Below are 26,358 nucleotides of genomic sequence, written 5' to 3' on the forward strand. Positions count from 1 at the left end.
GATTTACCTGACTCTCCAATCAGAACTGGATTTGAACTTAATTAGATCTTGAATTAAAATGCAAAATAGCTTTATGCCATCCTCTATAGTTCTTCTTCGAAATACGTCCAAGGGTATATTGTGTTTTTCTTTTCATCAACATAGGACTTCTTTAATGAAGTCCTATGTGGTGTAACGGAGACTGCATTTTTCAAGCAGGGAGGTATGAACCAAATAGGAAAATGTTAAGGACTTCTCCCCGCCCCCCACTTCTATTTGTTTTTCTAATTGTGTTTATGTTAGAGAGAGGGCTCTGAAATGTGTCCATTTTTTAAATAGGAATTTAAAAATAAGTCTGCAGGGAGTTGGTAACTCCTACCTAGTAACACACACACACTCACACACACACACACTTTCTCTTTCTCTCTCTCTCTCTCACACACACACACACACACACACACACACACAATCCCCCAACAGTCCAATCACAGCACTCTAGGCCTTTGCCTCCTGTGTTTTGACCCTTCCTACTGAAGATCCCACTGCAGCCTCTGGAGGGTGACAGAATAATTAACATGTGCAGAGCTTTTCAATGTGTGCCACGACTGTGCACTTGGTTCTTCCTTAATTTCCACCTACACTTTTTTTTTTTGGTAGATGAGAGACTCCAACTCAGGAATAAAGTTCTTTGTTTAAGATCTCTCGCTAGACTCTTTCCCCTCAAGTATGTAAACATACCCAAACCTCTCTCCATTTAAAAAAGAGAAATGAAATCAATTTAAAGAAATAAATTCTTTTCCCACATGCCCTCCAGCCAACTGAAGTCTCTTCTTTCACAAGCACGCTTTTTCAAAAAGTAGCTTGTGCACCCTGGCTCTCCTCTCTGCACTCATATTATTAGTTTTCCTTGTCTGAGGAATGCAGTGTGCTAAGTCAGGTCACAAGCAAGCTGGGAGAGCGCACCTGGGGCGCCCAGCCACCCCGCTCCTGCAGTTGGGGTCATGCACCGTTAGTGCACGTGAGGGTTTAATCAGAGGAATGTCCTTGACCCCTGAAAACAGTTGGCTCTGCCAGGGTTTGCAGCTCCTTTGAGCTCCCAGCGGCCTCCATTGTATGGACACCCTCCCTCTCCCTTCTGGAGGAAGGCAGGAGTGTGGGTGGGAGAGGGAGGGAGAGCCAGGGAGGAAGGGAGGATAATTTGAAAACAAACCCATCCAACTACAAATTCCTTTCTTTCTCCTTTATTGTAGATCTCGTCCAACTCCTGTTGGGATTGCTTAAGCAGAGGCCACATTTTTACCACTGGCAAATCTGGCCTAGTGAGAGAAAGTCCCTGTATTTCAGAATTATTTCTCTCACCTCTTATTTCAGTGCTTAAATCTCTCCATTTAAGCTTCATGAATGGTCTAGAAGATTTTCTGGGTTGCAGAGGCTAAGGAAGCTGAACTTGACAGGAGGGGGTCAGGAGGCTGTCAGGGAAGGTGGAGCCTGCAGGGAGGCGCCCCCACCTCCCAGTGCTCCCCAGACTCCATCCTTGGCACTTACAGGATAGCAAAGTTGGTGCAAAGAGGCCAGGGGGTAAGTTGGGTACACCCCAAGTTCTCTCTGCCCTGCAGCTGCACTAAACCATATTTCCTGTTCTATGACCTGAAGCGTGAGTCCAGCATCTGTGAAGACACAGCGTCCACTTCCAGCTGAGCAAGTGAGTGCTCCTCCAGACCAGGTGGTCACCCCATTCTCGGGGTGCCCTCTTGCTCACCAGCTTCCAAAGCAGGGTCCAATTCTCAACTCAGATTCTGAGATAATGAACTACTACATGAGACCCTGTAACTCCAAGGAGTTCCCAGGGTGACCAAGGTTTTAAATCTAGACTGTTCCTCCACATTTTCCCACATTCTCCATCCCCCTGACTACGATTCAGGCTGCGAAACACTCGTATCCCGTGGGCTAGCAGAGGGGACGAACAGCAACAGTCAGGGCCAGCCCCTGGCAAAGTCACAAAGCAGGGGACTCTCTCCTGGATGCTCCCCACTCCTGCCTTCCTCCTCCCTCTGTGGAAATCAGGCGTCTGAAAACAGTCTTTTCTACCTGAATGCGAATTTCAAGTTCTCTGTCATATCTCAGAGGGCCTTCTCTTCCGTTCTGGAGCAAACACGCTTGGCTACTGTAAGAAAGTCTTTCTGTCTTTCAGGCAGGTAGCAAGGGTGTTTTTTTCGGGAGCGCGGAAGCCCTCACCCCAGTGAGAGATACCCGAGGAGCTCTCCAACCCGGGGACCTCTGTGCTCAGCCACACTGTGTGCAGAGTTGCAGAGGGAAGGTCCACAGTCTCTTATTTCCGGGCCTTAGCGGCCGTGACCTCTCTGCTGGCCTTTCTGTCATCACCCACTTTCTTGGGCGAGTACCTGGTAGTACTCACCACGACCCAGGAAGCCTGGGGCAGCGGAAATGGAGGGCAGGCTGTGCTGCTGATTTCTTAGCCCCTGCGGCTTCTTTCTCCTCCACAAGACGCCTCATCAGAGGGTGCGGCTTGGGCTGCGCTGGGCACTCAGCAGCCTTGTGGTGGGATCGGGTTTGTGCTTCCTCCCCTTTGCTTTCGATTCAAGGCTTTCCTGCTGCAGTCTGAGCAGTTCTCTCTAACCGCAGCCCCACAGCAGCCACCGCTGCATGCAAGCTGGCTCCATGCAGGCCAACTGTGGGGCACCGGAGGGGGGCTGGGGAGGCGAGGAAGGAGAGCACTAGAAGGAAATGAGGAAAAGTTCCCAAGATAGAATGTCACGATGAGTAACAGTCAGAAAACAGTCCAGTAATTTAAAAAGTATGTCCTGGTCTACATTCAGGGGTGGTAAAAGGCTTTCCTGACTTAAGTTAACTAGTTCAAATATATTTTCAGTAGCATATATCCTTGGTACAGCCCTGACACACAGACGGTGTGGTGAACCCATGTCCCCTCACTAAACATAATTAGAAAAACAAATAAATTAAAGTGTGGGGGGAAAGTCCTCCTTCAATTGTTCCTATTTTGCTACATCACATAGTGCTTCATTAAAGAAGTCTTATATTGATGGATAAAAATGAATGAAAACCAATATTCCCTCGGATGTATATTGCAAAGGAATAAGGATGATTTAGGGTGGGATAAGGCAGTTCTGCATTTTGATTCAAGAACTAATTAAAAGTTAAGTATCCAAATTCAGTTCTGATGTGAGAGTAAGATAAATCACAAGTTGGGGGTGGCAGTCAGCTTAGCCGTGTCTGAGGCCCTGCATGAGAATGTTCCAGACTAAGAAAAGCGCGCTTGGGAGGGTCGAGAAGTCAGAGGCAGCAGGGTGTGTTCGAACACTGGCATCGGGCTGCTGCAGGGAGACAGGCTGCTGATGGCTGCGGGCTTGTGAGCCAAGCCCAGGCCGGACTTCTGTGGATAATGGAAGCAGCGACAGGATTTTAAGCACAGGAGTGGAGTTGAATTGATCAGAATTGCACTTAAAAAAAACTTGGGTGGCCAATGGGAAATGATTCAAGGGGGGGAAAACTGGAGGCAGGAAACTAACAAAGACTTGCAAAAACCCAGAGATGGTCACGTGGGTGGGGCAAGGCTGCGGATAACGCAAGGGGCAGACCAAGGAAGCCGCTGGACGGGGCCCGTTATCCATGGATGTGGAGGGTGAGGGGAAGGGTGGTTCAGACAGGTCCTGGGTTTCTGGCTGGGTGGGGGTGGTGGCAGATATCGGGATAAGGAACATTAGAACAGGAATAGTCTGCAGGAGTGAGTTCATTAGTGTGGCTTCAGGAATTTCCAGTTGGAAAGGCTCCTACAAGGCCGTTGACTCCATGAGCCTGGAATGCAATGTGCACCTAAGGCGGTGGGCATTATCCCCTAAAGCAACCTAAGGCAACAGCATCTTCCACAGATTGTGTAGCTGGAAGATGGGCTGATCCAGGACAGCGTGAGCAGGGACATCAATACTTTTGAGTCGGTCGAGAAAGAGGCTGCTGCAAAGGGTCCTGAAGAGTGGGCTAAGGTGGGAAAGACAGCACGTGTGGAAACCAAGGAGGACGAGGGGCCTGACGAGGTCAGCAGCCTCAGCTGCCACCCAGAGCCAGGCAGGAAAAAGACCGGGGTTTCCACCGGCCACATGGCAGCTCAGCTCTCCCCAGGGGCGGCGAGCGCCAGGCGAGGCTGGGTAGGAAAGCCACCCCCATCCTCACGGCTCCCGCTTGGTAAAATTGTGCTCATTCCCAGATAGGACTGAAGTGAAGGGGATCTAGAGACCAACAACCAAGCATCTGAGAACTATATATACTTTTTTCCGAAGGCAAAATTCAGTCGGGCTGGAAGTCAGGAAGTGAGTGACTTATTCCATGCTCACCAAACCCATCCAGGAGGCCTGTGCGCTCCCCGGTGCCAGTGCGGGGGTGCTGGGCTGCATTAAGCCAAGAATGTGATGCAATTCCAAAGAACAGGAAGAGGGTTCGCTGGAATGGGGACAGGATGCTGACTGGGGGGCGGCCGTGGAGTGGGTGGAGCGGGAAAGAGTCGGTTATACGAAAGAGCAGAGCCAGACATGAAGTGACAAAATGGAAGGAATCGAAAAACTAGCCGAGAGTCTAACCCCCTCACCGCTGACTATGGTCAGACAGACAGAACAAGCATCAGATTCAGATCTGGCTTCTCTGTCACTTAATAAGAGCGAGATGATAACCACCCTCGGGGCTCTCTCAACACAGGGGGTGTCCCCTGCGGCCTCTTTTCAAGCGAAGTGCGGTATCTGATGGCAGCTGAGAAAATTTATCTGTACAATGGGACCGCGGATGAGAAAACATTTATGAAAGCAACTTACGAAGAACAGTTCAAGTGTCAGCTGATGTTCTTATAAAGTATCAAATCACAAGGATCTTTTAAACAAATTTGAGTAACAGTAAGAAAGGTTAGACACAGGTCATATTTGCTGCAAATGACACAGACACACTCTACGACACATTCAGACACTGAGAATTACTCTTGGAGTTAAAGAGGCATCTTAAATCAGAGGGTTCAGGTCTGAACAACTTACTTTCCTCTCTGATTTAAAAAAAATCATCTGCATAAAAATCAGTGGCACATGAGGTCTAAAAATCTGGGGTGAAATGGGAAAACATTTATTGGGGTTTCTAGTTACTCGGGTCAAATAATTAAAATGGGATTAAAACAACAGCCCCAAGTTTTTTTTGTTTTTTTTTTTTTTGGGAGCTAGAAAAGGCAAAATATGATGTGAAATAAGTGAACACTTGCGGTCTTGAATATATTGGGATTTGTCACATCTGCCACCTAAGACCATTGTTTTTTGAGGACAATTTTTACAGTCTAGTTGTTTTCCTCTCACGGAAACACTAGTTTAGACCTGGAGGATTGGCCAAGAGCCTTCGGACTGGAGATGACTGCCCTCTTCTGGGAACACTAAGCCATGGCCTGAGACATGCCCTGCTGGGCAGAACCAGCCAGGGAGATCGCCCATCGAGAGTTTAGTTATGGAAATGGCTTCTTGGTTTCCAGAGGAACGGGCAAGATTGCACTGGTCACAAGTGCTTTTCTTGAACTGTTCGAGCAGCAGCAGTAACAGTGTGGTGCAACAGGTCACTTCACGGGTCATGAAATTCTCATGTGAAGTAGGCAGATCACCCACGGGAAACTGAGGCACATGTCCCTAAGTGGTGAGCTGGGTCTAGAAGACACGTCTCCCACCCCCAGGCAAAGCTTCTTCCTTCTCACCACGGAACCTGCCGTAGGTGATGCCAGGGATTTGCCCTCTTTGTAGTTTTCTGGAAGCCTGTCCTCCAGCACTGTTCGCTTTACACTACTGTTCAAGCAACTGAAGAAAATAAACATGCCGGGTTATGCTTCTAGCAAGGACACAGTAATTTTATCAACAAAAATAAATGTAACAACATAAATTCTACAGCGAGTGGATGGTCTACCATAGAACTTCTTCAACTTTTGCTTGGAAGTTCTTAAGTCTCCTCCTTTTTTCAAAGAAGCTTTATTTAGCAAGCAAAGTTTTGTGTCAGTTCCCTCTCTCCTCCTAGGGAAAACTGAGTTTGAAAAGGATGGAAGAAAAAGTAAAGATTAAAAAAAATCAATACAAACCGAGTTGAGTTGATGTCCTTTTATTTTAAAATTGTGTCAATAAACACACTGCATTTTAATGCAAATGATTAAAGGCAGACAGATCTGCTCTTCATTTCTTACCTTTCTATGTCTTACTCCCTGCCCCTGCAGACTAGCCCAGCAAACGTCAATGCCGACCTACACTTCTGCAGAGCAGTCACTGGGAGAACGATTTTGGCAGGTGCAAACTTGGTGGAAACCAGGACTTACACCACTTTCTTAACTTCAATGTGGTCAAATGTCTTTGCCATGTTTGTCAAAACGGCATATTTACTGTTGACCTTGCTACGTCCTCAGGTGACAAAGTGGCAGTAATGGAACATGGGAGGCTCATGTGACATCCTCCACACAAGAGCCACAGGCACGAGGGCTGTAGGGTCCATGGCAAACACCCCCAGATGGACACCTGCCAACTCGCTGACATCTGTGCTTCTGTCCAACTCTAATTTCCGTAGTTTCCGCCCCCTCTTCACCCCGTTTCTGCCTAAATAATCAATTTCCTCTGCTATAGCCTTTCCTCCTATTCCCCAAGGTGCTCACTACACACTAGACTCTTCCTGTTCATCCGTGGGGGGTCTTTATTGGGCTTTTTCCTTTCCCATTCTACTAGGCCTGCACCATTTTCTCCCACTTCATTTTCTCCCACTTCATTTTCATTCATAGTTTGTTCTACCTACAACTTACCGGACAGCTCAACTCCAAAAAAAATGCATGCATAAATTTTTAGGACGCCATGTACTCATTCAGCAAATACGTGCCGAGCACCTGTCACTTGCCGGTCACTGTACTCAGTGCCAGGGACCCGCGCATGCCAAGCAACAGGTCTCTACCCCAGGGACCTCTCACAGCATGTAGCCAAGGAGATAAACAAATACACGATGACAATGATTTTACATTGGTAGGTTCTACGCGATACAAACAAGTCGCCAAGGGAGGATGAAACCGTAACTTCTCCCAGGTTGGTGAGGAGGATGTGAAGGTGCCGGAGGCTTTATAAAGGAAATGTTAGACCCGGGTCTTTGGAAGGTGAGCAGGTTTTGGAGGTAGAAAGCGGAGGATGGTAGAGATACAGAATAAACTAGGCACAACATAAAACGGTGAGAGAAGGCTTGACAACTTGCTGTGGCCCAAACAAGGTGGCGGTGGGGAGGGGCTGATGCGTCCGGGATGGTGCGATGGGCCAGATGATGGAAGGCGGGCTGGACTGTGTGACCTTTTGTTCTATATGAAGTGGGGGTGTGATCAGCTCTTTAGGAAAATTCCTGATGTTATGAATATGGTGCTGCTGAGCTGAAAGAGGGTGACGTATAAGGAAAGGAGTTAAGGACAAGAGTCCAAATAATACCTGAAATAAGGCAAAAAGGAAGTGATGGTGAGACACAGGCAGGCAGTTATGGAAACCGGATTTTAGTTACCAGTTGAAAGGCAGGAGGAGAAAATACAGGAGCCAACTGTAATTTCATGACTTGAAGTTTAGGTAAAACTTGGAAATACAGTAGGGAGCACAGGTCAGGCCTTGCTTTTTGAGTGATGGAAGGGAGGTCGCGTTTCAGGGCACTGAAGTGTCTGGAATAGTCAAACACAGACAGCCAGTTAAGTAGCAAAAAACTGAGGTCTGTAACTCAAGTCTGAGGAAGACAGGTATATTTTAGAGTTACCAGTAGCACATGTTACCAGTAATATAAGTTGATTCTCTAAACACAGAAGACAAAGTACAAGTTTGTTCTTGGAAGAAATCTTGCAGTGTGTTTTTTTATACAGGGATATCTTAAAGCGGGAACATAACTGCATTGATTAAAAAGAGACTAGAGAATAGTATAAAATTATCAAAAGGTAAATTGAGGTCTGAAAAGAAATCGTAAATATGAATGTTGATTTTGACTCTCTCACTTACAGAAACAAAGCCGTAGCATTAACTACTAAATAAAAATAGCATCTAGGAAAATAAAGAAGTAAAATGAAAAGGGATTAAAAAATGTGAGGTGGGGAAGGCAGATAAAAAAAACAACAACAAAAAACTTTGCTAGGCCCTATGTGAATCAGATGTAGATAAAGATTGAAATCAAATGAAAAAGAAGCAAATAAGAAATGACATTACAAACGTAGGATGAGAAAAGGCATACAAGAATTCAAGAGCAAAAAAAAAAAATTAAGTAAACAAGGGGGTGAGGCCTCCCTGGTAGCCTAGGGGTTAAGTCTCAGCACTATCATTGCTAGGGCCTGAGTTCGATCCCCAGCCTGGGGTCTGACCTACTTGGCACATCAGACCTCTCCTGTCTCACCGCTGCTCTCCTCAGCAGTGGATTTCAGTAGATCTGCCTGTTCTGGTCCCCACTCTGTCTCTGGTGAATCCTCTCACCCTCTGTACCTCTGTCCTATACTCCAGCTCTTCTATGCAAAAAAATAAAATGTTAAAAAAAAAAAAAAGACTCAAAAAAAAAAAAAAAAAGTAAACAAGGGAGACATGAGAGAATGAAAAGGGGCTGGAACAGTAAAACGAAATCATAGAAACAATGGCTGTCGTCTGAAAGCAAACTAGTAATAGCACAAAGTGAAATGCCAGTGCCTAAAACACACATCCCCACCATTATTTAGTTGCAGTGAACATTGCTGTGTACTGCGAGGTGCCAAGCAGCCCTGGATTTGAATCTAAGTATTTTAACCGGCCATGTGACTTGGGCAAGCTGCTGTGAGCATTGTGATACTACCTGTAAAATGCCTGCTACATGGTATTTATGATTATGGGAGAAAAAAATGAGTCCAGTCTTGCTTAGCATGTGGGGGTCAAATTTCCAATAATTTTGCTAATCTGAAATGAGAATTCAGGTACACCACTTGAAATAAACTTTATTAGAATTGAATGATTAAACAGCTCACGATAGTATGACTGTTAGGTCAATCCTGCTTGACAGTAATGAGTAAGAATAGATAACGCGATCCAATTTGCTACCCTATTCAATTTGCTACCCTACACACACGCTTCTTTGGGAAACTTTACAAATTACTTGGTCCAATTGTAAATGTGCTATTATTGGAAGCGGTAACATTTATAACTTTTCTAACCTCTGCTCTTTGCTTTTTTGCTGAGCTGTCTGAAAAGACAACCTAGTGGCGTTGTTTGTCTTGTTAAATACACTAACCAAAAGTCTTAATTATGTGGCCACCCAACAGTCAAGAGCTTAGTCATAAAACCTCCCAGTAAGATGGGAATTGAGATGTTTTCTTATAGATGTATTTTTCAATGTGTGTGCAGAAATGATTATCCATTTGCCCTTTTAACTTGCTTGTGGAAGACTTCTACTGAAAAAAGCAGAAAATATAAATTTTAAGATCCTTAAATGACTTTGAGGAACTGGGACACAGATCCCTGAGTACCCTAGAGGAAAATTACCACAACTCTTTTTTCAATAATGTATCTCCTCCACAATGTTAGTCCAAACTGTAGAATCCTTCTAATCCGCCACAGCTGGACAGTTTTCCAGGCCTCCAGGTACTCACCTCTGAATTCCACATCCTACAGATCTGGAGTCCTTCACTGGGGGGGGGGGGGGGGGGGGGGTCATGGACCACTAGGTCAGGGAAAGGCTTTGTGGAATTCTTAAATACACAGGCATAACATGTGACACCTGAGTTACATGTACACATGAACATCTTTCCGGGGATGAAGGCATATACCTTTGATCAGATTTTCAAAGGTTTTCCAAAAAGCTTAAGAGTCATGGTGTACTGCTACATTTTAACTTCTTAAAGCATTTTATGAAGTTCAGTGGCATTTCCAGAAAAGCTACTTGTCACAGAATTTCCACACCTACTTCCTAGTTATTCAGTCCAAACCACTGCAATCTTTTGTCCGTACTTCTCTGGAATTATTTCTGCCTGTATGCTTAAACACCTGATTGTTGTATTCAAAATACATTTCTTGATACCTTTTATTTGACCTCTTGATCAAATAGCACAGTGCAGAAAAGCAGGCTCTGCAATCAAATCGCCAAATTTTAAATCTCAGCTTGTATCACTTTCCACCCTGGCAAATTACTTGACTCTGTGCCTGAGAGTGGCATCCTTTATAAAGGCTCTTTATTCATATGGTGTGAACAGTTCTTACTTCAGTGTGAGAGTAAGTTCCTAACACAGAAACCATTACGTATTATTATTTGGTACCTGGGAGAATGCCTTTCTTGAAAATCACGTGATTCCTGTCTCATTCTAGCATTGATGGCTTCCTAGTTTCATCTCCTTATTTCCAAACATATCACTCTCTAATTTTTCACTACGGCCAGGAAGATCATGTGATCTGATGCCATCTCTTGCCACAGATAGTGTAGTACTAACCCCAGCAGCATGGTAGACAAGTCCCTTTATGATAGTGAACCGGTCCTGTTCTTTCTCAGGTCTACACCGTACCCCAGGAGTTAAGCTGAGCCAGACTTACTGTAATCCCCCTAAATGTGCCTGACTCTTTAACTCAAAGCTTTGCACAAGTCATTTAACAAGTCATCTTCCTTCCCCAAGTCAATTATGCCTCTTCCTCATGTGCCCCCTGCACGACTGCACTATTTGAGCTGCCTGTTTTGAGTCCTAATGTTTCATCTAGTCAGATCTCTCTACTGCCCAATAAAGAACAGATGTGGGAGCTGTATGGCAGTCCTGTCCTCCCATTTTCTGTTGTAATTTTAAAATACTTTCCTGTTCCTTTGTTCATCACCCCTACCTCTCATTTTTAAAATTAACCCATTGAGTTTGAACAGGAATGTATCTAATAAGGACATGTATACATAAATAACTAGATAACAAAACTTCACACTGGAGGGAACATTCTAGAAGTATTTATTTCACTGCTGACCATTTGGCTGCAGCGTGCAGCTCTCGCCCACGAGCTGCCACTCTCCACTCCTACGGACGGACGGCTGGCGTGCTACCACCGGGGTCCTCAGCCCTTCAAGGGCCTGTATTACCAACATCATCACTGAGGGACAAGTCTTATAGGGGCTTAAAAGCACTGATTTGCTATAAAAAGTAACTTCATGTTTCATGCATAAAATTCCAACTGGCAGATTTAGGTCCAAAATGCAAAGAAAAAAGCTTTTATGATAGTTCTGTAAGTTATCAGGAATATAATAAGCATTTCCTGTTGCCTTGTTAATAAGGAAATAGGATTTATTTTCTCCATCAGGACAGTAGCTTTGATATCCCTCAGAATTATAAAATTGCTTACTGGCTACAGTTCTTTTCAAAGATATTGAGAAGTAAGAAGTTGGCTCTTTATCCTGTACAATCTAAAGAAGTATCTGCAGTATGTGTAAGAGATAAAGGTTATATTGTAGACCCTTGTGACAATATTTAAAAGGCCTATTCTCCCCATTTAAAAAATTCTACCTCACAAAGTAAAAGGAAGTCCCCAATCGTCCCTGAGAAAAAAAGGGGTAACAAGCATAGGTGCTGTTTCATTTGTTAATACAAACTACTGAAAATGAATTATCTACTTCTAGAACATTCTCAGAGAAGCTGAGCAGACTGAAGCAGGTATAAGGGGCTTCCTCAGGTAAATGTATGTAGCAGAACAGTTGCTCAGCAAACATTTTAATTTAACTACATAGTTGAACATTTTTCATTGTGAAATTGATCCTGAGAGGATGCTTATGGGATATGGTAGAATAATTTAAATGTTAGCAAACTGTGGAAGAAGGAAAAGAGTGGGGAAAACTGTAGTGGAGAAAGAAAGGAAGGGGCAGGCCAACGTTGTTGTTCTGAGCTGGGCCTTTCTAATTAGGTCAGGGGCCTCTGGCTATCTGTATGCCACAGTCACTCTTATGTTAATATAAACCACCTGCTGAAAAATAAAATTAAGAATGTCCCAAACTAATTTAAGTATTTTAAGGAGTAAATGACAAAGAGCGTTTTAGTTTCTTAATCAAGGAGTGCTATAATATAATTTCAAGGCATCTTAATATAATTCCTTTAACCTTAAAGCAATTGTGCAATAAGCAAAGTAGTTAAAAAGGAAAACAATAAAGGTTAACTTCCTACAGGGGCCAACAGACAAGATCTTTGCAGCACAGCAATTAACCTTCACATACTGGAGTCTTGTTTAAAAGGCCATCAAAAGACTCAGATTACTGAAAATCACAAATGTCACCAACAAAAGGAATGTTGATTAGCTAGAGTCGAAAACCTTTCCAGAGGGCTGCCTTCTCTGAATGAATTTCAGAATGTGACTTAAACAGGTTGTTTAAGCCAAATCTCACTGATGGCTCCATTAGAGACTGAGAATGCCCCAGTCAGGGCTGTTTTAAACTGTAAGACACTGGGAGGGAAAAAACAAAATAAAAACAATCTACTGTTCCCTAACATATATGGCTTAGCACCCAGAGAAAGCCTCTGCCCCCAAAAGAGACTTTCCACTTAGGGTTAAGCATCATTAAATGAGGTGTAACCTTTCATTTTCAGGATCTTTTCTTGCAAGGTCTTTAGAGGCAGAAGTTCCACTTGGATTCTAATACACATCTCTGTGAGCTCAGCTTCCTGAAAACATACACTTGCCAGGTTCTAGGTTCGCCCTTGCCAGTGACTGGATTCACTACTCACAGCCACCAGAACCGCACATACACTATTAACATGATGAAAAATACAGCTACTGCTGCAAGTTTGGCATACGTGGAACGCATGTTCAAGTATTTCGCATCCTGGCGGTATTTCTTGGACAGGCTGGACAAATTGTTAGCCTTTGAATCCAATGCTGTCAAAAAGGAAAAAAGAAAAACATTCATTAGTCCCTGGAAGTATTGTATGAAATATATTAAGACGCAAACATAATGAAAATGAGTGGCACTATGTCAAACAATCATGAAGTTCAAATTATCGTTTTTGTTTCAAGGGTTAGGTTCCGTATACCAACAACTCACGGTCCTGAAGCATCTACAAGGCATTTGAAAATCCCCAGACCAAAACTGTGCAAATTCTTGAGGCTATGCAGTGAGGGGGTTAGGAGCACAGCACTGGTCTCAGACCCTGGTTCACATATCAGTTGCACCAATCATGTGATGCTGGTCAACTCATTTGGTCTCTCTAGGACCCAGTTTCTTCTACAAAACGGGATAAAAACAGTAACTACACTATGGGACTGTAAGTTCAAGTATGCCTGTAAAGTGAGGGCAATGCCTGCCTATGGCAAACACTTGACAAATGTCAGCTGACAATCATCGTTACAAGCTTTCCATGGTCTAAATTAGATTCTCTCATACACTGAGTACTAAGCTATATTTCATGATGACTACTACTATATTTCTAAGATTTTCCACAGTAAAGGCTATAATGAAAATAAAGCTATTAGAAATACTACTTTTATAGACACAGAAAAGTTGTACTGTAACTGAAATACAAACGTGGATGCAAGAAAACCACTAATATCTACTAAATTAAGCTTTTTAATATCTTCTAACAAAGTTTTTTTTTGTTTCTATAAGGACATTTGTAATGTTGTGATCCTTTAATAATTGTTAATTGACCACTTAGAGAAATAGCCAGGTAGGGCTCCTTGGTGGAACAGGCGGTTGAGCGCAGCGCTGTGAAGCTGTCTGCAGCCTCTGCAGTGCCAGCTCGATCCTCGCTGACCAAGGAGATACCCACATGGAGTGGCAGACCTCTCCTGTATCACCTGTTGCTCCCCTCAGCAGTATATTTTGTCAGTCTGCCTGTTCTGTTCCCCACTCTGTCTCCGGTGAATCCTCTCACCCTCCTGCACATCTGGCCTGCACCCTGGTTCTTATATAAAATAAATAAATAAATCTTAAAAAAAAAAAAAAAAGAAAGAAAAAGAAATAGCCAGATAGACACAAGCTCAACAGGACTAAAATACGGGGCAATTTAAATAATAAAAACAAGCTTGAGTTTGACATTCATGAATTCTGACCACACTTTCCATTTCTCTAAATATGTGACAAACTATTTTGCATCTGAATGTTCTTTCTTCCCTGGAAAATGCTTTTGGAATATTTGATGTTGCTTAATAAAAACTGGTTTTGATTGAGAAATGCGGTGTTACTTAGTAACACAGGCATGACAGCATTTCTAAATTGGCAACTTGTCCTGCAAGAAAAACACCTAGTCATGTAAGTATGTTTTCTTACTGGGGGGAGGTGGGGGTGAGAAATAACCATGACAATGCTGCAAGGAACCTTCCCAGTCAGTGTACTAAAGCGCATATTCCACTGGATAGAGGTTTTTAACTACTATGTTTATTGCTACATCTCCCCAGGGCTTAGAACAGGACCTGGATATAGTTAATGCTCTACAAGTGTTTGCTGAATGAATCTGAACCTGTGGAGAATGACTGGGCAGAGGAACAATTATTAGGGCATATAAAATAAGTAACAGTAAGAAAATTTCTCTACATAGGAACACTCTAAAACATATAAAGATAAAGCTATAGCTTGAAAAAGTCATTGAGCAAATATTTATGTTCTAGGCACCAAGCAAAGTGTGAGACGATACAATGGTCATCGAAACAGCATGGTCCCTGCCTCTGTGGAATTTTTTGTCTATTATGGTGACAACTTTAAATAAAAAAACAAAACAAAACCCAAGGTTTAAAAGAAACGGGTATATTTAAGGAGCAAAAAAAAAAAAAGCATAATTTGTATCTTGCGGAAAGAACCCATATGAACTATCCTTGCATCTCAAATGTAGACTAGTTCTAAAACTTTAGTAATTAGAAAGGCATAAAAAAATGGATTCTTATTACGAAGCTTAAAGAGGAAGGAAACTCCTTGGAGTAGGCTATTCTTTTCACTGTCTTTCAAATACGCTCTGCTCAGATGTGCTTTTTCCTCCTCTTAAAATTCCATTCTTCATTCCACCGTCCACCTAAAATCAAAAATTCTTTCTGTTCATGTTCAGCTATTTCATTCTATGTGTTTATAGCACTTCTGTCTGTGTTTGTTTAAAAGTATACACAGAAGATGGAAAAGGATTCCAGAACAAATTCTGCCAGGTACTAGCAGTCTGATTTTCAGTGGGCTGCTTAACTTTTCTGAGTCTCTGTTTCTATACTTATAAAACTAGTATATCACCTTTGTTACAAGATATTACGCTAAAGAATTAAAAAAACCATAGGTGAAATCCCTAGCATAGTGCCTAACTCAAAGTAAACATACCACTGATACTTACTCCATTCCACTATTAGTTGCTCTATAACTTTGTTTAACTTCCCAACCAGCTGAGGTTGAGTTAAGGGAGGAAATGCCCTTCCTTTTCAATTAGTGTATCAGCTTTGCAGCAACCAGCAAAGCCCCAGAAGAGAATCCTTTTACACTTTTGATAAGCTGAGCAATATTTAAATTTTGAATTGAAGAAAAATACCTGAACTGGCCTACTTTATCCCAGGTAGAAAATGTCAGCCTTTTACACTGAAAATTTACAATCTCATTCACCCAAATTTGATATTAAAAAAGTACGAAGCCGTAGGCAGGGACAACTAACATAAAGATTAAAATTTGCGGTTCATAATAAAAGAAAACCCATTTACTCATGAATATGTAACACAGCTAAATTCAAGAAATACTCATTAAGGCATCCACTTGTGATCATTACTGTGAGAGAAATGAAACATATAAAATAGATATGAAACAATTAGATACTCCCCTTTAAAGTACATGCCCATGTGGAACACTTAGGTAACATTTAAATATTAGGTAAATATATTTTAAAGATAAACTAGGCAAATAAGTACACACACACACCCCTCGTTATGTGCTAAAAACATTACATAGCTCAGCAGTAAAGTCTCCCTAAGTGGCTACTCAGGAAACCACTGCAATAAATTTTTGTAATTTCCTCTTTCTTCTTTTCATTTCCCTTAACATATGTGTTTCTGTAAATATTTACCCAATTTAATAAATATCTTAGGAACAGTAATTGCTTCTTATGAATGGGAGACTACACTGTCCCGGCACACAAAAATTAATCACGTCCCCCCCAAATAAGCTATCCTTGCACACAGAAGGACAACCGCTTCTTCGTAAGCCTCACTGTTTTCACATACCTGAGAGGGCTTCTCCCCGTTGTAACACCTCTTCAATATTGGCCACCATGATCCTCTGCACATCCTGCAATTCAGTGTTGATGGAGCCGAGGTTTCTCCGAGCACGACTGTCAATGTAGAGCTTCTTGGTTTTCTGAATGTAAGTATCTACAAGGAGAGAGTAACCGTGAGCAAACCTCCCACATCATCCAAGTAGTCAGGTAGAGAATGGGAGTCCTGTGCTTAGTTCTGGCTCTACAAACCCCCATGCTTACTCAAGTTCCTGCGTATCAAAATTTGAATTTTGCATTCTTCATTTGAAATCTATATATACATAAGCAGATGACCATTCAGGAGAAATACCCTCAGCACACCTTCAAATCAGAATATCTGCCACCTGCACACCTTCAAACCAGAAATACCTGAGAGAAACTGAGGCCTGTTAGAGTAAGCTTTCTCAAGCAGAAATTTCCAGACTCTATTTGAACTGATTTCGTTACTTGACATGTTTCCTGGCAACAATCTAGCATTGCTATGGCCTGACAGGGCAAAAGAATGACTTTATCAATTAGAAGGTTGAGAAATATTGCCCAAGCATTTTCTGATACTGTGTGTGTCTGTGTGTGGTGTGTAGAATAACTTCAGCTATCACATGCCAACCAAGGAGATCATTAGGCACAGTTGTTGATACACACAGCCCTAATGAAGAATCAAACAAAGTAACAAGAAGGCAAAGGGTAGCAAGTGAAAACCAGAGGATTCAAGGTGAGGAAGAGGAAGCCTCAATTTATTCAAAATGACAAAAGGCCACAGAATGTTAAAAGAGACAGAATTCAAAACTTTAGTAAGCAAACATCAGAAAAGATGTTAAAATTCTCAGTGTAACAAAGCTTCTCTGTGTCGTTTGCTCTGGTGACAGAGGTGCAAAAACGTACCAAACTCAATAAAGGAATAGGGTCTCGACACAGTGGGCACCTTCTTCCCATGTTGCTCATCGAACTCTGAGTGCAGGTCTTCCAGGTATGCAAAAGCCAGCTTCTTAGGGAAGGCAGCTTCACACAAAACCAAGTAACATACCCCCTGCTCAATAATGTAGCTAGAGACAAAAAAAAAAAGGAAAAAGAAAAAATTGTGAGTAGCATAACAATATTTCTAACAGTTTGAAGCAGACTCTCACTGCCTACTAACTTTAAAAAATATATTCTCAAGTTTTCTCAAGTTAACACAAAATGCAAAGGTCAATTTCAAGCCATAAATCCATGGAACTAGAAAGCACACATCTTCTGATTAGAAGGATATTCAGAAAGGGATATTTAGACATATTTATTACAATTGTTTATTCATTACATAATTCTTCAACAAAATACCTTAAAACCTAAGACTTTCTGTTAAAAACCCTCCATCCACCCTTTGATTGTGTCTAATAAACTAGCACACAGTTTTAAACTCCTTTCAGTTGTAAGAAAAACAGTGGAACTGGAAATTATGGTGGCTCCTTAAAAGCTGGAAGTTAATGCCACAAAATTTCCTATAAAATAGCAACTCAGGATGGCTATGTTCCCTCATAGGCAGGGCAGGAGGACTGTGTATCTGCCCAATAACAGAAGAGGTGCTCTTTTGTGACGGGGCTTCTGACTCCATGTCTGAGATATTCTTGGGAAAAAGCAGGCTCGGGGATTTCAAACTCAGTGATTTCCAAACATCCTTCATAATGCACTTTATTTCATCAAAAATTATATAGCCAATGAAATCAGTCTAAAATCCTCCGTCTGAAGCGTTACACATTACCCCCACCATGGTCCTGTCTATGTGTCTGAGGCACCCTGGGCTGTACAGGCCCTATGCTTAGGGTCTATTCTATGATCTTTTTTTTTTTTTTAAAGATTTATTTATTTATTTATACAAGCACTGGGTATAGTCAGAAGCACGGGAGGGTGAGAGAATTCACCAGAGCCAGAGCGGGGAGCAGAGCAGGCAGAAGGACCGAAGGACACTGCTGAGGGGAGCAGCGGGCGGCAGGAGAGGTCTGCGCGCCATGTGGGACCCTCCTCCGGTGGCCGGGGAGCAGCCGGGGATCGAACCGGCGCAGTAGAGGCTGCGGGCAGCTTCGCAACCCAGCGCTCAACCGCTGCGCCACCAGGGAGGCCCTATTCTACGATCTTTCAGGACCTTTAAATTCAGTAAGTAAAACAGCACTTGCTGCTGCCATTTTACTATCGCTGTCGTTATTATGCTGCCCTAGCTCTTGTCTGGGCACCTTAGTCTCCTTGACTTCGGTCTAGATCAATCTTCTAAACCTCCAGTTTTATTCCTGGGGGTTCCCTAATAGCTATAAAATAAAACCACGTTCCTTGGTATAGTATTTGTAGCCATCAACAAAGTGTAGACCACATTCCAACCCATATCCTAACACACCAAAGGCAGGCTGTGTCCAACAAGCCAGGCTCCTTCCTGTGCTCACAGACGTCTGCTTATGTCGTGTTTTCTAATATTAATGCACTTCCATGTACCTGGAGAAGTCTTGTCTGTTTTCATAAGCGCAATTCCACTGTAATTTTTACTGTGAATTATCCCTGTATTCTCCCTCCCTCTCCTCTCCTTCCTCCAACTTACCCCTCCAAATAGGCATTTATGCTTCCTTCTTGCTGCTCTCAAAGCATTTCACTTAGACCCCATGACAGTTCCTCCTGCCCTGAGGTATTACAGCATGGTTGTTTGCCTACATGTCTCTCTGCTAATAAGAAGATAAGCTCATTAAAAAGTGTGGACATAAAAGGAAGGATTTTTAATACATGGTCTGGCAAAAAATAAATAGCTTTAATAAATAGCTCTTGGATGAGAGTAAACATCCTAAAGGACCTAGGAAAAAGAAAAATTTCTTTTTAATTCCATGAGAACTCTTCTAGGCCTGTGGTAGAGCGAAAGATACTACATAATTACATACCTATATTTTTTGATGTTGAAAATTAGATTTATAGGAAATGTTCATACAATACACCCTTCAAATTGATAACTTGTGAAATGTAATATCCATTACTTTTCCAACCCATAGGCTGGGTTTTTGTTGTTGTTGTTGTTGTGGGTGACAGGCTTTTCTTTTTTAAGTTAAACAGAGAAGAATCCTCTCAGGTCAGTATTATCTTAGTACTAAATTCCTAAAATAGCAAGGATTATTTAGCTAATTAATATTTTTTTCCTCTGATTTTCTTGTCCTCTTTTTTCTCTTAATCATTCTCATCTTATCACCTCGAACCTGATAAAATCCAATAAAGTACCTCTGATCTCTGTTCTCAGCTTTATGTCTCTAACCACAGATTTAGATGCTTTCAAATTATCTTTTACAAATCCCCTTTTGTAAATAACACTTGACTATTCTTTATGTGACAGACAAGATGTTAAGATGCACGTGGATTCCCTTATCATTCTCACAAAGCTCCTATGATTACTTCCCCCACTTTACAGCAGAAACTGAGGCATGGAGAAACTTACGTAACTTGCTCAAGGTTACACTGTTAGTAAATGTTTTAGCAAAAGCACTAACCTACAGTACCTGGCTCTGAGAAGACCTGAGAACAAAAGTTATCTATATGTGTGTGATGAATATATTATTCGCTGACACAGGCGAGCAGGCTAAACCATTGTGTACAACTTGGCTAAGCTAACCAAGACTTTAGTTTTGCAGATTAGAGCCAGGAAGTTGCTTCCATGAAAAGACTATATATTTAAAGTTATCCTTACTTCAAAAAAAAAAAATTGTTACCATTCTTACTAGGTATTGCTTACATTCACTGCTTTTCATTCTTAAATGATCACAAAGACATCAGGTTTATACTCACTGGAAAGTCATGGCGCCCGCTTCCAGGGTGCACCTGGTCGGGGACTGCTCATTCAGCTTTCGAAAGAGTTGCTTAGCCTGACTCTGGTACTGCTGAAGGTCCCGGCCAGACTGAAAATAAAGATACCTTCATTTAAGAATTTTCCCCCCAAAAAGTTGTATCAATTAGTGGAAAACATCAAAGGACACTTCATGAATAAGATTCATTTATAGGACTAAGAGTCATATTAACAAGAAAAGCGGCTTGCTCTTAGAGCAGAAAGGAAAAGCAAACCCCTTGTTCAAGAAAATCACATTAGTCAGATCACATAAAACACTTTCAAAAGCCAGTGGGCATCAATAAACATGCTGAGAGCTCCGGGGGTTACAAGGGTGGGGGAGGGGACACAAGGGATGTGACAGGGCAGGAGGGAGGGAAGAGGGAAGGAGGTGGAAAAAGGAGGGGGGAGAGAGAGAGAGAGAGAGACAGGAAAGAGAGAAAGAACAAAGGAGGGAGGGAGGGAAGAAGAGAAGGAGGGAGGAAAAAGTTCAAACATACACTCTGGGATTTAAAAAAAAATCACATGAGTCATTTGCTGAGCAGCAGAGCGTACTACGTTAAGGCGCCCCAAACTCTCACTCCAGTGCTCTTTCCAGTATCATGTCAGGGCCCTTCTCGTAACTGACTTCACTTGCTCAGTTACTGACACAGACCTGTACAGGATGTGCTATACTCGGGGGAAAATCCTGGGAACAAAACGGTGAATCTTTATTTTTTATGCTGTAACAGCAAGCAAAATCTTCCACAAGGTATTAGAGTATTAAGCATTCAAGCAAAACTCAACATGTGCACCCATGACTACAGATTATCTGATCATCGTAACTACAACTGCGTGAAAAGACCAAGAGTCAAGACAAAGATTGGAAAGGCAGCTATCCTTTACCGAACAGATATATTTGGTACCCAAGTTTGAATAGCAGATGTTCAGAGAGTAAGGGATAGAAGCATCCAAAAATGAAAACAGTAATATATGGATGCTAGAATTACACGCAATATTTTCCTAAGTTATTTAACAATTTTTTTTTAAAAAAAGAAAACATCTACTGAGGAAAACAGCCGTGTCACTACCCTACTAGTGACTACTAGGGGGGAAGAAGTGTGTGGAGAATGGAAAGCAAATACACATTACTTCCTCATTCACAAAGTTAGGGGAAAACAACTTTTGCCATGAGCTGGGAAAGGTTTTATTTTACTTTGGATTGAAGGATAAACACTGTCTCCCTTTGACAGATGCTTAATTACTTAAATAGCACAGTATTAATCCCAGATTTTCCCAAAAACTCAATCTGAGGTCTAACTTTAAGATAGCAAACCACTGAACTAACAGTAAAAATGAGGAAGCAATGATAAAATCTACCTTTGCAGCTAAGCAAATTTATAAGTACAGGATTCTAAACTATAATTAAAATGGTGAATAGAAATTTCAACGTAAGAGAAAAATAATCATGAGGTGAACCAGAGGAGTAAGGCAGAGGTCACAATTTTTTCTTTCAATTTTTAAAAATTAGCTATTGATTGAGATATAATTGCCATCACTACATTAGTTTTATTCATATAATGATAGTAGTAGATCCACCTATTAGATGATATCCTACTATTTATTATTACATCTAATTCATAGGAAAAGCAACCAGGTAGCAGCCCTGACCTAGATCTCACAAAACAAAATAATCACTGCTTTACAGACAGACCCTCAGTTTGCTTTTAAGATTAAAGGCACAGGGCCTCCCCTGGTGGCGCAGCAGTTAAACACTGGGTTGCAAGGCTGCCAGCAGCCTCTGCAGCGCCAGTTGGATCCCCGGCCACCGGGGAGGGTCCCACCAAAACAATAAAAAGATTAAAGACACAAAGGGCCCACAGTCAGCCGGTCTACCTAAAAAAATTAAATTAGATGGCCTAATTCTGTTTTCAACTTCATCGAGAATAGACTTGATGAACTTTGTATACAGTATATGGAAAGATAACTGTGAGTAACCTAATAAAGAAGATGTGAATTTCTAGACAAATTCTGGAACTAATCTCGATCCTAACTATGCACATAAAGGCACCGGGTGCTGATGTCCACACAATCAGAACATTTTTTATCGCTGTCACCTAGGAATGCTGAACTAGTTGCATCAAATAGCTTTATATGCATGTTTGGCTAAGCTCTTATCATTTTTAAATCCCTGTTGAACTCAGCTGTTCAAAGGCCAGCAGCAGCAGGAACCAACCATTTTCCTCTAAGAGCAATTACAGGAAGGTGATTAATGAAACCCTGATGACTGGGGGAGTACGGCAGTTCAACTGCACAACAAACTAGTTTCCTGGAGCAAACTGGTGTCTACTTGGTTGTACTCAACGCCTTCAAGTCCACAGAGCTGGAATAAAATGGAAAACATTTTGTTCATTTTGACATAGAATGGAAAGGTAAATGAAGAAACGGCAAACATCTGAAAAGGAGAAACATACTAGAAAGGAAGAAAAAGTATGAGTTAGGGAGTCTAGGTTGGAAAGGTTCATCTCTGCTTGCCCTAGGCCTGCATTTCTAGGTAACAGTGCATAAGATATTCTTGTGAGTGTCTTTATTTTTATTTGAGCAACTGTTCATTTTCAATAATAAGGCAGTTTACCTTATTATCAGTAACCACCTAAATATCTATTATTAGGGTAAATATGTTGAATTATTTGCCCTAGACAATTAAGGTACCTAGCTATGAAACTATTTGGTGGAGACAGCCGTTTCTTAAGTTATGTCTGGACTCCTGAGAAGTAAATACATTATTAAAAATTCTTAGAACAAGGCATTAACGTGTAGCAGTTAAGCACAAAGGATCTAGTCTAGAGTCACAGAATGGTTAAAAATCAGAGATTCTCAATGAGGGATGATTTTTTTGTACCCCACCCTAGCCCTAGGGGCATTTCACAATGTCTGGAAATATTCTGATTATTATATTACAGCTGGAGGCTGTGAGAGCAGTGCAGAAGTGCAGAGGCCAGGATGCAGCCAGACACCTCGCCACATACAGGACAGTTTTCCACAACAAGGAATTATCATCCCCAAATTTCAGTAGGGCTGAAGTTAAGAAACCCTGATGAAAAAACTCAGTGATGCTATTTATTAGCTGACCTATTAGCTGACCTATTATGGAACTGACCTATCTTCTCTAAGCCTCAGAGCTCCTATATCTATAAATGGAAATAATAATCATATCTATCCTAATGCAGTTGTATGAAAACTGAATGAATGAATGCACTTGATAGCTTATTAGCACATTATCTGGTATGCAGTAAGCATCTTATAAATGTTCTGTATACTATTATGATACTAAAAGTCTAGGACTCACATTTTGCAGATATTAAAAGCTTAAAGTGTTATCCAAAGAAAAAAATTCCTAAAGAATATCACTATGAAATTACAACCACAAAAACTTTTGTGTAAAATTTCTTTCCGTGTCAACTAAACAACGCAACCTATCTTCGTAAACCAATACCTAACCTGGAATTTAACCTAGAAACATACAATATATAAGCTGATTTTTCAATAAAGTATCAAGGGAGGGAGTAGGGCCCACTAATATTAGACTTTCAAATGCACTTGTATTCTCTGCTCACATTGAGACTCAATGTAAAAGTTGGAAATTAACTAGATTCCCTCTCCCCCTGAAAACTATTTTGCAGTCAAAGTACGTATCCTTCAGAGAAACTTTCCCCACACCATTTCCATTATGTTTCTGAATTCATTTCCACATATTTCACTCCTCCTGCAGAGCAGTCCTAGAAAATTCTTCATAAATCGCACAAGAAAAACATTTCACAGTTGAAAAATCAGGGCAAGCTGTATTTTTCACAAATGATTAGAGTTGTTTTTGTGAAATGAATAAATAATACTTCACTTAGCAGGACCTACAGCTTCTGAATTGTATCACTGTTCTCCTAAAAGTGGAGGTAGACATATTTCTACATTAAACCTAAAAAAGAATACAATCAAACAGAAGCTTTCCTTACTTCTAGATCCTAATGTCAGGTTAGCTGTCATTACTTTTGGGAAGACTTTCCAGATCTCCCAAAACCAACTTAGATTACTCTTCCTTCTTCAACTGTGGAAGCTTCTTCCTCTCCCATAGCGGTTATGCTATATTATAATTGCTGGTTAGTTACCTGGCTTTTCCACTAAACTGTAAACAACAAGAAAAGCAGGCCTATGTCCTCTAAATACCAGCTTTAGCACCATGCTTGGCAGTTTGCTGTGCTTTTTTGGCATAAATATATGAATGGAAAGTCTCAGAAAAGATATGAAAAATATTTTTTTTTCTAGAGTTCACCTTTTCTTAAGTCTGTAGGGTTGTTTTTTGTTTTTTAACTACTTATGCTCTACGAGACTGTAAAATAAAACAGACCCTCATTCTCAGCCTCCTTTCTTCTAAGACCCCCCTCTCCTTGCTCTAGAAACTTGTTCCATACCAGAAATTCCCCTTCCTGATTCGAAGGCACAAAGCTGCTTCTCTTCAAGCTATCTCAAATTGCTGGTGCGGTTTTTAAATCAATACATTTTCGAGCACCCACTGGCATGAGACCACGACTGGGAAAGCTGTGGGAACACAACGATTAAGATCTGTGGTTTGCCTGCTAAGAAACTCGATGCATTGAAAGGCAAAAGAAAAATAGTAAAATAAAAGGACAAAGCGTTACAGGAATATTTAACACAGGGATTCTAATTTCCAACAGCAGCAATGTAGCCAGGCACACAGGAGGAGGAGGGAATTGGGCACAACCTGAAAAGAAGGTATTGTACTGATCTTCAGACAGGTGCCTCTCTGTGGCAACACCACCTCGCCCACATCCAAAAGATGTCAGCAAGCAGGTCAAGGATCAGCTGCTGCACAGAGTGAAAAGAGCTGAAGAACGGAGGCACCGATTTTTTGCAGGACTTGTCGGTCGGCAGACTTGTCAGCAGCACGAACTTAGAAGCCCTGATTTTTAATTTTAATTCGTAATTTTAATTCCCCGGCGTTAAAGAACACCGGGTTGTCTCGATCGGCCGAACCTAGTCCTTCTTCAAACGTTTTCCCAAAGAGAAACAGGTAACGCAGTTACCCCCGGCGGTAGGAAATCGCTCCCCGTCCAGGTAGTCTCTCCACGACCAAACGATGCCAGGGCACTTTTGGGGGGCCTGGGGGGTCGCAAGACGCGCCCCGTCCTCAGAAGGGCGCCCTGGGGTGAGGGCCCCGCGGCCGCCGGGACTGGCAGGGGCTCACCTGCTCATCCTCCTGCATGGAGGCGGCCAGCGGCAGCCCGTCCGCCACCCGGGCGATCATCGTGAGCAACACCATCTTCACAGGCTACAGGGACCCAAACACTGGCCCCCCGCGGCCGCGGGCGTCGTCCCGGAGCCTCGCAGCGACAACAGCGACCCGCCGCCCCAGCGCCCGCAGATCCCGCTGCGAGCGTCTCCGCTTCCCGCTGAGGTGGCCGGAAGTGAGCGCCTGAGCCGGCCACTTCCGGTCCTTAGAATTCGCGTCCCCCCCGAGAACCGCAGCTACCGGCTCGGTAGTTCCGCGGTGTCGCCTCCGCCCTTGGCAACTTCCAAGACCCCGCCCGCTCCTCTGGATGCTGACTTCAGGTGGTGGTTGGCACTTCTTTTCTCCTTTTTTTTTTTTAAAAGATTTATTTATTTATGCATATAAGAGCTGGGGTACAGGCCAGAGATGCTGGGGGGTGAGAGGATTCACCAGAGACAGAGTGGGGAACAGAACAGGCAGACTAGCGAAATACACTGCTGAGGGTGTAACAGGGTGGTCCCCAGGAAAGGGGGAGGTTCCCTGCCCCACCCAAGGGAGGGTGGAGCTGAGCAGGAAGAGGAGAAGCTGCAGAAGAGACTGAGGAAGGAAGGAGCAGGATGGAGCCAGGAGACCTGGAGGAGGTGCATGGAGCCTAGAGACACGTGAAGAAACTGCACTTGTCTTTTGGTCGTGGACTGGGTGACACAGATGTGGGTGAGACCCGTGGGGAGGTGACAATGGCAGCTTTTATCTGGATGTTGATTTTGCTCTTTTCCTTCCGGGCTTGTCTGGTTGTTTGTGACCCTTTTCTGTGGGTCCCCACTGGAAGATGCTTTAGACTTGTGGCAGGCTTTGGGGCCTTGTTCTGGGCCGATCCCATTTGGATGGAGTTTTACCCACGAGGGGACGGGTAACTTTGGGTGCTTCATTTAGAAACTAGACTCTTTGCCTTTCCTGTATTGTTTCCTAGTTTTATTAAAGTTCCTTCCCATTAAAGTCTCCTATGTTTTGTGTTGATGCGGCGGATGGCAGAACCCATTTAGAATAGGCAGGTTTGCGGGGTTTGGGCTGCCCCTCTCCCTG

General features: G+C 42.5%; 1 protein-coding gene across 1 annotated transcript; it reads right to left on the bottom strand.

Annotated features, from left to right (window-relative positions):
• Window positions 1-12,702: 12,702 nt before the first annotated feature.
• On the bottom strand, window positions 12,703-25,400 carry SEC22B (SEC22 homolog B, vesicle trafficking protein; the record flags this gene model as incomplete). The annotated part of the gene is made up of 5 exons (XM_084241822.1): window positions 25,252-25,400; window positions 19,976-20,085; window positions 17,075-17,235; window positions 16,161-16,307; window positions 12,703-12,857 (listed from the first exon to the last, which is right to left on the bottom strand). Exons 1-5 carry the CDS (start codon window positions 25,324-25,326, stop codon window positions 12,703-12,705), a joined length of 648 nt encoding a protein of 215 aa, XP_084097948.1. The 5' UTR covers window positions 25,327-25,400.
• Window positions 25,401-26,358: the final 958 nt, after the last annotated feature.

Source organism: Talpa europaea, assembly GCF_964194135.1.
Source record: "Talpa europaea genome assembly, chromosome: 9".
NCBI classification, from domain to species: Eukaryota; Metazoa; Chordata; class Mammalia; order Eulipotyphla; family Talpidae; genus Talpa; species Talpa europaea.